Source organism: Prunus mume, linkage group LG5 (genome assembly GCF_029339155.1).
Source record: "Prunus mume cultivar Tortuosa linkage group LG5, ASM2933915v1, whole genome shotgun sequence".
Lineage (NCBI taxonomy): Eukaryota > Viridiplantae > Streptophyta > Magnoliopsida > Rosales > Rosaceae > Prunus > Prunus mume.
In genome coordinates this window covers 6,365,836-6,378,722 of record NC_142702.1, presented here as the reverse complement: position 1 = coordinate 6,378,722, position 12,887 = coordinate 6,365,836, and the positions used below count along the sequence as shown (strand labels likewise).

Genomic DNA, 12,887 nt, shown 5'->3' with positions numbered 1-12,887 from the left:
TGTGATAACATTAAATGAATTTAGTAGTGGCAAGGTTCCAAACATTAAAATAGAGGCTAAGTGCAGTGATTCTATTGGGTGAATGAAAATGATAGAGATTATATGGAATTAAATTATAAGGCAGAGTTTTGGTAAAATAGGGGATTTTACAAACCAAATGGTGGTGTCTTTATTGTATGAAACCAGACTACATGAAACACATCGTTTCATTAAAAAAAACCCACGCATCTCAATCCGACATCGTTCACTTAAAACCTAGAGGAAAACAAAAGTTGTGTCAGGGTTGGGTCTTCTTCTTCGAGAGGAATAAGCCATTGACGGCGCCTCATAGAGCTTACATCGCATGGCAACCATAGCTGCTGTGGGCATTAGCAGAGGGGCATTTTCAGGCACCTCCAACGATTTTTCCGGCGAAGGGAGGTGCAGCTGCACCTCCTTGCGCCTTTGTAGATCCGTCAGTGCCTATACCATAGGATAATTTATCTACAAGAGTATATACTATACTTCTACCATAGGGTGAACAAAAATAAAAATAATGGCATATAAATTCTCATCTTACGCATTTTAGACAATATGGATATAATAGGAACAAAAAAATTTAAATACAAATCAGTTAAATACAAAAATTTGAATTAACATGTCAAAAATGGAATATAATATACGTGGCAAAGTAATCAATAGATTTGTATCAATAAACAATAATTCAAGGACTAAACCTAGTTATTAGTTGGATTTTTGTACCTCTTATCAACTTTTCTACACTACAAAACGCTTCTGATATTTCTATGAAGATTCACTTGCACTACACACACTTACATAAGCAAACAAAATCTACAATTTCAATGCACAAGTCACATGCAAGAAAAGACAAAAGGTGTTTCAACCATTTCTACTTGCTGATATTGGTTTTATAGTCTTGGTTTCGGTGGTTAGCTGCTGGTCTTGGCTTTAGCAGTCAGATGCACAGGACTTGCATGTCCATTCCTTCTATTGTGTAGGGCTAGGTTTGTCATTATAATTTGATGGACCAGTTTAGGAGAGAGAGATATTTAGAGCAACTTCACCCATTTGCCCTTTGCAAAAAGCAATGTGTGTTTCCACCCGTTGTTATGGCAAAGGGCAATTACTATTCATTTTTTTGTTTTTTTCCAAATGTTTTTACCTCAATAATTAATTTGGATAATATTTTCAGATTCCTACGTGTCACGACTATTCATATCTCATAATTGGATAAAATTTCCGGATAAAATTTTTTGGTTCAAATTTCAGATACATTTCAAAATTCAAATTTCAGATAAATTTCAAATTTTAAATTTTGGATGAATTTCAACATTCAAATTTCAAATTTTAGATAAGATTGTCATCCTCTAAGATCTAGCCCAGGCGAATCTCTATTTAGCCAAAAAAATTTATAAAACCAGAGGCTCAGCTCATACCTCTCACACCACATCTTTCTATATTTTCATTTCTTAGAGTTTAGAATTCATACTCCATTCTCAATGGAAGACATGAGGAGATGCTTGGAGAGACAAGAGCGAGAAACAAATGAGAGAAGCCGTAGACTAGATGGAGCATGCTGCAACGATATACAGAGATGCAATCTTCTTATATTCATAAAAGGCGTCAAGTTGACTTGATGGAACATCTATATGGGCGGTGAAACACAATGACGGTGAATGATGGAGCATAGATGCTTTGGTTAGGTTTTATTTAGTTATGGTTTGGTTGTGTTGTTTTTTATATATTATGGTTTGGTTATGGTTTATTTTTATTATTGTGCTTTGGTTGTAGATTTATTTATTTTTTATTTATTATGCTTTGGTTGTGGTTTTTCCTTTTAATTATATTTTGCATGTTTGATGTATGGAATATGTTGAATAAAAAGGTATTTTATTGAATGCTTTGTTTATTAAATAAAGAAAGCCAATACAAGTCATTAAGAATTACTACTACTAATATAAAATACATGAATTACAACAACTTTAATACAAAACATGAAAAATACAAAAAAATAAAAGGTATGCCAACTAATTTAATGGTTTTGATCATTTAACCAATCCATGTTGCTAGGTTCATCGCCACGGAAAAGTCTTCTTCTCATAACATCCCTTTGTTCTAGCTTCCAAAATTGTTTTGTTTCAGGGGACATATGGCTTGTATCCATGGCCATGGTTTCCCGATCCGTCTTCTCAATGTGTTGTTTGCCCAAATACTCCATTTCTTGTACATATTCTACTCAAATTGCCATCTCATTCTCTTGGTGTTTCTTCTCAATTTCAATTCTTATGGCGCTCTGTCTTACAATTTCCTCCAAATTTTTTGATGTATTAGTGCTAGAATTACTCCCTTTCCTCACCTTCGCACCCTTTCGGCCAATGGGCCTCGGCTCCTTTTCGATGGGTGAGTCTTGACTCATAGGGGAATCGAGAGGTGAATCCGATGTCGTTGAATCATGGAGTGGCGTCTCATTTAACATAATGGGGGAACTCGTGGGAATAATTCTGAAGCGTTTGCAATTTTTCACCACCTTCCAACATTCATGATGGTTGAAAGTTTTTTTGCCTTGCTCAATTGCACCAAACCACATCTGTGCTTGCATAATCTATTAACAAAAAAAAAATGAAAATGCGAGAAATATTTAAAATATATTGGAAATGCAAGTAACATAAAAAAATAATGGAAATGCAATTAACCTTACAAATATATTGGAAATGCAACAAATATTAACAAAATATTATTTATGCAAGAAATATTAAAAAACAATTGAAAATGCAAGAAATATTAACAAAATATTGAAAATGCAAGAAATATTAATAAAATATTGAAAATGCAAGAAACATTAATATATATATATATATATATATATTAGGACATTATACTTAATAAAACGAAAATTACAAAATATTTACCTCGCTAGTAAGATTTTCCCCACTTCTATGGTTGTCTCTTGCTTTTGCCAAGACATCTCTCCATTTTGCTAACTCTTTATTGAGAATTTTCCACCTACTAGACAATGTCATTTCCGTAAGAGTCGACCCCGAAATTCTTTCACAAAATTCGGCATGAATTTTTTTTCCACATATGACAAAATTTCATCTCATTGCCTGACACAGGACAATGACTAATTTGGAGTCAAGACTCAGACAATAAAACATCTTCCATGGTGCTTCATGCCCTTCCGGTTTCGATAAAAGAAGCCATAAGGATAAGAAATAAAAATATAATTTGAAAGAGAATAAAATGTTGAGTAAGAGTGGATAATAGTAGAGGTAGAAAAAAATGTATGAGGATTGGTGTTGAAAGTAAAGGGTATTGATAGGTTTTTATAGAAAAAAAAATTCAGAATTTTTTGGAAAAAATTTGAATTTTTTTCATAATTGTATAGCCAAAAAAAGGCCAGTCGTTGGATTGGAGGAGGAGAAGTAGATCAGAGCACCTAGGCGAAGACATGTGTCTTCTAGCCATTGAAAGCGCAGGATGACGTCGGTGCACGCGAGTTCAAATTTTTACCGTGAGTCGACGTCATCTCCCCTCAGTGCGATTCGGGTGAGACTTGCCTTCTGGGCCAACCCGTTTTGTGGGTCCCACACCAGCAAAAGTAGCCCGCTGAAATTGGATTTTTCGTTGGCGCCTCACCTTGAGCTTGAGCTCCTCGAGCACTTCCATTAGCCTTGCCATGGCAAGGAGCCTAGGCAGCTACTATTCACGTGAATAGGGCTGCCCTACCCCCCTTAGCAAAGTGTGTTTCCAGCAATGCAAGGCTTGCCATGTCAAATACTATTTATTTTTTTATTTTTTTCACAACTTTGTTTACTTAAACAATTAATTTGGATAATATTTTCGGATAAGATTATTGGGTTCCTACGTGTCAATACTATTCATATCGAATAAAATTTTCGATTTCAAATTTCAGATAAATTTCAGATACATTTCAAAATTCAAATTTTAGATAAATTCAAAATGTCAAATTTCAGATACATTTCAAAATTCAAATTCCAGATAAATTTCAAATTTCAAATTTCATGTGAATTTCAAATTTCAGATAAGATTTTCACCCTCTAAAATTGCGCCACGTGTCATCTCTATCTGCCTAAATTTTTCTATAAAAGCAGAGGCTCAGCTCATACCTCTCACACCATATCTTCTCTACATCTCATTTCTCATATTTTAGATTTCATTTATCATATTTTAGATTTTATTCTCCATTCTCAATGTCAGACGACATGGAATAGGTTTTGGAGAGGCAAGAGCGAGAAAGGCGAGCAAGAATGCGTAGAAGAGCTGCAAGCAAAAGGGCGCAGAGAGAACTAGATGAGCAACTTGGTGTGGCCGTTGCTTTGCTGGAGGAAGAAAACCAGAGCCGCCGTGGTTCACGAGAAGGCCGGGCATCGAATGTGGACAAACATAGACATTCTCGGGGTAAGAATCTTATGGAAGATTATTTTATCCCACAATCTCTGTACTCTGATGTTCATTTTCGAGCAAGATATAGAATGCAACCTCATTTGTTCAATAAAGTCATGCATGATATTTGCAATTATGATGACTACTTTGTTCAAAAGAAAATTTGTGCTGAAAATTTGGGACTTCTTCCCGAGCAAAAGTTCACAGCTGTGATACGAATGTTGGTGTATGGGTCATCTGCTGATCAAGTGAATGAGATTGCTAGGATGGGGAAGTCCACAATTTTGGAGAGCTTAGTGCGATTTTGTGATGCAGTGGAAACTCTGTACACCGGGACTACTGCGAGACCTACGCCAGGGACCTGCAATGACTCCTACAAAATGCTGAGTCTCGTGGATTTCCTGGGATGATTGGTAGTATTGACTGCATGCACTGGCAATGGAAAAATTATCCAACTGCTTGGCAAGGGGATTATGGCAATCGAAAAGGGCAGAAAAGCATCATCCTCGAAGCAGTTGTTGGTTTTGATACATGGGTTTAGTACGCCTTCTTTGGAGTTGCCGGCTCTCAAAATGATTTGAACGTCTTGGGTCAATCCCTGGTGTTCAATGATGTTCTGAGAGGTGAAGGCCCAACTATCACATATCAAATTAATAATACCATCTACCAGAACGAGTATTATCTAGTTGATGGTATCTACTCGAGCTGGACAACATTTGTGAAATCAATTCCACATCCCCGATCCCATAAGGAAATTTTTTTTGCTGCCTATCAAAAGGGGTACAGAAAAGATGTGGAGAGGTGCTTTGGTATCCTTTAAGCTCGGTGGGCAATTATCAGGGGCGCGGCGCGTCTATTTGATGAGGAGGTGCTTAGGAGTATAATGATGACTTGTATCATCCTCCACAACATGATTGTGGAAGATGAGTATGATTACGATGCTGATGAAGTGTATGAACCAAATCTCATAAACACGGCCTTAACACGAATTTATGAAAAACCTATGGAGCCAGATGGATAACCAGTGCAGCATGATCCGTTAGTTAGAGACAGTAGTTTTATGCATCGTATGATTGAGCGCTACACAAAGATGCAATCGTCGTATATTCATGAACACCGTCAAGTTGACTTGATGGAGCATTTGTAGGTGGTAAAAGGCAATGAAGGACAATGAAATGAAGTGAAGATGTTTTTTTTAATGTATTATGTTTATGTTGTATTTTTAGTTATGCTTTGTTGTTTTTTTATGCTTTAGTTGTGGTTTGTTTATTTTTTATGCTTTGGTTGTGGTTTGTTTATTTTTTATGCTTTGGTTGTGGTTTGCTTTTTATGTATGGAATGTTTTGAATAAAAAGGAATTTTGTTGAATATTTTCTTCATTCACTAAAAGAAAATCAATAGAACTCATAAAATAAAATACTTGAATTACCACTACTTTTTTTTTTTTTTTCAAAAAGGGGGACAGCTGGTGGCAAGCCACGACCATCCACCCCTTCCGGGACCCGGAGAGGCTATAGGGAATTTCACCTCGTCCCTGGCCCTCATTGCTTGATTCACCACTACTTTTTTAAACAAAACAAAAAATACAATGAAATGAAAGGCAAACAAACAAACTTAATGGTACAATGAAATGAAAGGCAAGTAAACTAACTCCAGTTTCACTAGAAGAACTCATAATATGATAGAGAAAAAAACAACTTGAAAGTGAAAAAAAAATTGAGTACAAAGTGAATAATAGTAGAAGGAGAAGAAAATGTATGAGGAGTTGGTGTTAAAAGTGAAGAGTATTGTTTGGGCCAAAAATTGACACACCCAGCCCAGCGAAAAGATGGAAGCCCAAAAACTGTAAGAGTCCACCAAGGCTCATCATAGCAAACAAATGATTTGGGCCTCACAGGCCCAATATAAAAGGAAGAGGGAGCCCAGAAATAGGAACAATCCCATGTGACATCTCTGGGATAAAGAAAGTCAGCAATGGCGGAAGTCAGCAATGACAACTGCCATAGAAGAAGTGATTGAAGGGTTCATGACATCAAGTTGATTCTGAAGAACTGAAGATCAAATCCCTCTTATATATGTATATTCAGAGATTTTTTCTTCTGTCCTTTCAGAGAAGGTAATTCTCCCAAGGAGATAAGCAAGTTACAATCTCAGAGAGGGATAAGCAGGAAAGCAGGGAGCTGTCCAGAAAAGGAATCAAACTAACCATCACGGGTAAAATATCACAAGGGGCAGTTGAAATTGGGAAAGAGATTAGGTTCCTTTTCAAGAAAATCAGGGAAGTGATTGCCTATCTGAGAGCCTATCTGCCAAAACTGAAGAAGAAGAGGAAAATGGGGGAAATATCTTTGCCGCCCAATAAATAAACACAATCACCCTACTCCAGAGAAGAAACAGTTTACTATAAATACAAGAAGGAGTGAACAGGGGAAAGGACAACCAAAAAATCAATCAAAAACAAAAACTCAAAATGATCACTTGATCTCAAAAAACCTTCAAAACACTGAAGCAACCAAAGCTCATTGAGCCAGACACCAACACAAACAACAACAAAAAAACACAACAACAATCAATCCAACACTCAAGTCATCAATCAAACAAACAACTCAAAATCAACCAGAAGCTCACTTGAATTCCAAGTGAAAACCAGCTTTAGATTAGAATTCCCAAGGTTCAGACTTAGAAAATAAGTCATTCAAAACGAGATTTCTCTCGTTACAAATTTGTTCAAAAAACCAAACAGCAGTCTCTAGCCCATCAAGCCCTCAAAATACTACTTACGCCTGCAGATTGAGAAAGCCGCATTCACTCGAAGCTTCACAAAGCTTAAGGTACATTGAAGCTCGCAGAATCAACCTTTAGTATCGATTTATAGTTGAAGCTTAGCAATCGAGTTGTCAATGGTCCGGCCATTGACATTCCCAAGCGTCTGATCCGGCCGGGCATTTTCCAAAATTTGTAATGTAACCTTCCATCTCGACATAAATGGAGTTCCAATCAGTATCTTCATCTCTCTAGCATGAGTATTTATTGTTATAGTTTTGTAAAAGGCGTTCGCTTAAAAAGCATTTAAATTCCATCAACCATTCTCGCCAGAACAACCTCTTTATACTGAGATAAATTGTTAAAGTCCTCACCACCGAGGCAAGAAAAGAACTTACTTGGGAGATATTCCTCACCCAAATTCACAATCGCTTGTTTGCAAATCAGAACTTGGGGCGCAAGTTATCTATTCCAAACTAAGTCTGCTAGAATTTTATTACTAGCAAGGCACGCTCGCACACCAAAGAAAGTCGACTTGTTGACTCTATGGTTCTCAAGCGGGGAACTTTGCCTTTTCATCACAGGAGTAAACGCAAAACGGGCAAACAAGTATTGTTTGGTATTTATAGAAAAAAATTCAGAATTTTTTGTATATTTTTAAATTTTTTTCATTTTTTATTGGGCAAAAATTGTCCGCCGTTGGATTCGGAAAAAGAGAATCGGAGAGCCGAAGCTTCCACGTGGCGTAGAGCCGCTGGGGTGGCGATTTTTTATTAGCGAAAAATGGTGCCGTTGGATATATGGAAAAGCGGATCGGACTTTAAGAAAACACGTGGAAGATAGCCGTTGGCGGGCATGTGAAGGCACGCCAAATTTTTTTAACGTTGGTACGCGGCGTTGATTTAATCGAAACATCGACGTCGTCGTGGACGTCACCACCGCAAGCAAGCACTCAGGCCAAACTCACCTTGGGCCAGCCCAGGCTGCTGGCCCCCACCTCTTGCCCGGGCTCCATTTTGTTGCTGGAAACGCCTACAACACCCCCTCCAGTCCGAGCCCAGCCTGCATTGCTGGAAATGCTCTCAGTGGAGCTGCTCTTAGGGGAGTTTTCTAACATTTCCTGAATAATAAAAATTGCTCCCAAAAAAAAAAAAATTCTAATTCGGCCTAATGCACAAAATACGCAAGACAATATTTACAAAACAAAAGCGCACACACGCGGGACAATTAGGGCTTGCAGAGTGAGAGACAGAGACAGATTGGGAGAGAGGGGAATCGCAATTGGTCTATCAGGTTGGGGCTTTGAGAAGCTTAAGGCCTGCAATTGGCGTTGTGGTCGAAACGACTCTTTCCTGGGTAAGTATATTTGAGTGTCTGTCTGTCTGTGAGCTAAAAGTACAGACATTTGGAATTCGATCAAATTCCTTGTCTCGGCCAAACGTGATATTCAAAATCTATGGAGTTGAACAGATGGTTGCCGTTCTTATGTTGTTACTATAGTTTCCCCTTCCATAAATTGTGATGATATAATCTAGGGTTCTACACATCTGCTAGTTTCAAGGATAACTGGGATTTATATTCAGCCATTGATAGAATACTTGAGTTTAAAACGTTAAGATTGTTTTTTTCTTTTTGTTTGTAGATTATGTGCTTTTGTTATATATTAATGGGCTTCCAATTCCAATTGAACGAAAAACCAGAAGGAAAAGAAATGTTAAGTCCAGTTATAGCTTACAATGGTTGTGCTTTCATTGCAGCTCGGTTTAGAAAGAAGTAAAAATGTTCAAGAACACATTTCAATCCGGATTTCTGTCAATTCTATACAGCCTTGGGTATGCCGTCCCTGTCTCTTGTGTTTGAGTATCTTTTTTTTATCCTTGCACTTGTAACTTTGATTTTAATCTGTGCATTCTTTTGAATATGTAGGAGCAAACCGTTGCAGATTTGGGATAAAGAAGGTGAGTGGTTTTGGCTTTGGAAATGTAAAACCTGTTGATGAAATTTTGAAATGCTTGTTAAATTGAACTTGTTTCAAATATCAATGTAAGATGCAATTTTGACTATTCTGTGTTGTTTATGCCTTTTATATATTTTCTCCCAAGTATCGTCTGAATTAAAGAAGTGCCTGTAGCTTCTACAAATCTAAATAGTTTGAAGTGGTAGCACAAGGACTAAATTGGTTGTATGCTTTTTTATAGTTTAATACATGGAGGTGCCCAGTCATGGTTCAATACTCTCTTATTCTTTGCAATTCATCCCTTTTTGTTTCATGCTTGTCATACAACATCCATGTTAACCCACCATGTCTTTTTGTTAAGATTGGTGACTGATGAACATCTAATCTGCTGATAGGCGCATTAGCTAAAAGACTTAGTAATCTCTAATGGATGGATCCCCTTCCACTGCGATATACCATTAAATTTTAGGGTCTCTTTAAGTCTGTTCATGACATAGTAAATAATGAGGCACGCGCATGTTGGAAAGTTTGTAGAATTGATGTTTATATTGGATGGGGCATTACTTGACGCTAGAGTGGAAATAACTATTTTTCTACTTTAGACCGTAGTATAAGGCGGATGCCTTTAAGATGTTGACATGATGATGGAATGACTTAGTGACTGGTTGACTTTTCTATGTTTTTCTTTTGTTGAGCAGTTGTCGATGGCCATATTAAAAGACCACAGGATGAAGACATACAATCCAATGTCCTTGAAATAATTGGTACGAACATCCAGTCCACATATATTACTTGCCCAGCAGACCCATCAGCTACACTTGGTATAAAACTTCCATTCCTGGTTATGATTGTAAAGAATCTGAAGAAGTATTTCACATTTGAGATTCAAGTTCTGGATGACAAGAACGTCAGGAGACGTTTTCGAGCTTCCAATTTTCAAGTGTGTAAGTTTGCCCATGTTTATTGATGTTTGTCAATTGCATAATGGTTGTTTTTCTTGTTCTCTTTTCTTTTCCTTTCCGTTGGTATTTCAGGGCATGTTCAGGTAAGTAATGAAGGCTGCTGCATATGTTTTTCTCAAAGATGTATCTATTTCACTAGCAAGTCTAAGCTTCTTTTGTTGTCTTTGAAGATCTATGTAGTGTAAAATTGGTCATATTTCATGCCGACTTTTTTTGTAAGTTTTTCCGGCTGCATTATGAACATATTAACTATGCCTGATGTCTTGCATTTGTAAGACATGTATATACTTGAGGGAAAAATCATGTACCAAGGTTAAGTCCAAGGTTGTAGAGGAATCTGGCTTCTAGATATGCCATTGGCAGCTTCAGGAATCAGGAGAAAAAAAATTCATTGATGTTGATCGGAGATTGCCTACCATTTTGAGTCGAGCAGTGCAGGATGCAAAACTCATTGACCACTCCAGTAGATTGTTGCTTAATGATTCATAGTTTAGTATATTGTTATTCTGTCTTCTGAGTTTTATCAGTGAACAGGGTGTCTTCTGCAAATGCCGGATAAATTGGACTCATAGGAATTTTGAGAAATCAGCTAACCTTTACTGAAGTTTAATTACTATCATCTTTTATGTGCGATATTGTTTAAATGCCATGTACCTCACCCTGATGACTTTTTGTTTGAAGTGTTGATGTTTTGACTGCTAAAGAATACTTGTATTTGAAGTGATTGTACTGCTGTAGAAGAATCAAAATGATAAAAAATACAAGGATTTATTTATTTATTTATGTGTCGTAGGCTGTAACTCGGGTGAAGCCATACATCTGCACCATGCCACTGAGGATGGATGAGGGCTGGAATCAAATCCAGTTTAATCTAGCCGATTTTACCAGGAGAGCCTATGGAACAAACTATGTGGAGACATTGCGAGTTCAGGTTCATGCGAATTGCCGCCTCAGGAGGATATATTTCTCTGACCGCTTGTACTCCGAAGAGGAACTTCCGCCCGAGTTTAAGTTGTACCTTCCAATGCAGGTAAAGATTGATCCAATCTCTTAACGAAAACAATTATGCTTCTGTACCTTTTTGTTTTCTTGTCCACTCTCTCACATGCTAATAATGTATTTGCTGCACAGAAAGCATGACATGATGCAACAAAGGAGGGGTCAAACCCATTGGAGCTGGATTTTGAGTGTTCAGATGGCAATCTTTGCTAGTGCCAGTTTTATATAAATTAGAAAGGGAAAAAGAAAAAAAAAAACTCAGTTGTACTAGAGCATGTTTGTATCTCTGTCATACATAGTAAAAATATGTACGAACTCTATTTGTGGAGACTGGAGAGTACTGTGTCTGAATCAAAATGCGTCTAAGCATGAAGTAGAACTAAATGCAATATTTTTTGGATTAATCCTTCCAGTATATCTTTCCCTTAACCCCTCTTCCTGTATGTCTCCCCCACAGCCCCCATCTGCAATTATGGTGATTGTTGATTGCTTAGCAGAAACTGGACTTCTGCTGCGGCTAAATGATGCATTTCCCCGACAATGAGTTTAGTTTCTATGATCTTTCAAATGTTCATTCGAAAGACAAAAAAAATTCCAAACTCTGGTTGGTTGTCAATTTTGACACAAATTCATGTACTAAGTGTTAAGATTTAAGAGGGACTTAAGAGGGACGGACCCTTGGCCAACTATTAGCATTAAGGGTGGGCTCGGTTTGGTTTGGTTCGGTTATGAGGCCAAACCGTGCGCCGAACCAATGAGGTGGGAAACCGATCATCTCGGTTAACCGGTTACCTCGGTTTGGTTTAGTTTGGTTTGATGCAAAACTTGCTTGAAAACATGTAGACTCTAACATTCGTTCAAAACCTACTTGAAATTCATTCACCATTCACATCACAACATATTCAAATGCATTCATTCAATCAATCCTTTCAATTCAAACTCAAACATTCATTCAAAACCTACTTGAAATTCATTCACCATTCACATCACAACATATTCAAATTCATTTATTCAATCAATCCTTTCAAACTAAAACATATGCATCATTCATCATTCACACCCATCCAAAGTTTCAAAGTAAACCATATGCATTATTCACCATTCACATGTATTATAATTATTTAATTACATATAATTTAACATATTCGATTTGGTTCAGTTAACCGATAGTTTTTAAAATTAAGAACCGAACGCCGAACCATGACCACCGGTTCGGTCCGGTTCATGCACCGCTGACCAAAAAGAGAAGGAAAAAAACCAAATCAAACCGGACCGATCAGTTTGATTCGGCCTTTTTGGACGGTTTTCGGTCCCATATGCCCAGCTCTAATTAGCAACATTGATATCATCCTTAACTTAACCATTTGTTTAGCATACATGAGATTTTATACAAAGGGCCTCGATGATATTAGTAGTGAAACCATTCATTATATCTTATATTTTATTTAGTTAAGTTTCTGATGAGAGACTTATATTCTTCAACACTGAGTGTTTGCGAAGTATATTTACCATCAATTATGTCGACAAAGGAATTTGATAATTAGCTCTCAATTTTTTGGTCGGAATGCATTGCTCTCAATTATAACGTTCCAATTGATGGCATTCTTGAAAGAAACCCTGACTGCTTTTCACGACCAGATGAATCTAAGAACACAGATTTGCTTAAATTGGAAAAGAAAATGACTGATTTCACCTCCAGATCAATCTAAGAACAGAGATTGCTTATTCTCAGACATGTCATCTCCTTTCAATCCAAATACTCTTATCTCTTACATTTGCAAACAAGAACTTTGAGAACGGGC

At 37.1% G+C, this 12,887-nt stretch overlaps 1 protein-coding gene across 2 annotated transcripts; it reads left to right on the top strand.

Moving 5' to 3' along the window:
* The first annotated feature begins 8,363 nt into the window (after positions 1-8,363).
* On the top strand, positions 8,364-11,489 carry BUG22 (cilia/flagella-associated protein). Of its 2 annotated transcripts, XM_008233419.3 has the most exons (6): positions 8,364-8,523; positions 8,925-8,999; positions 9,094-9,125; positions 9,823-10,064; positions 10,880-11,116; positions 11,218-11,489. In XM_008233419.3, the coding sequence occupies exons 2-6, from the start codon at positions 8,947-8,949 to the stop codon at positions 11,224-11,226; spliced, it is 573 nt and encodes a 190-aa protein (XP_008231641.1). In that variant the 5' UTR covers positions 8,364-8,523; positions 8,925-8,946; the 3' UTR covers positions 11,227-11,489. The 2 variants fall into 2 exon arrangements, with proteins under 2 accessions (XP_008231641.1, XP_088909706.1); XM_089053580.1 differs by lacking the exon at positions 11,218-11,489 and having other exon boundaries at positions 8,366-8,523; positions 9,823-10,068.
* The last annotated feature ends 1,398 nt before the right edge of the window (positions 11,490-12,887 follow it).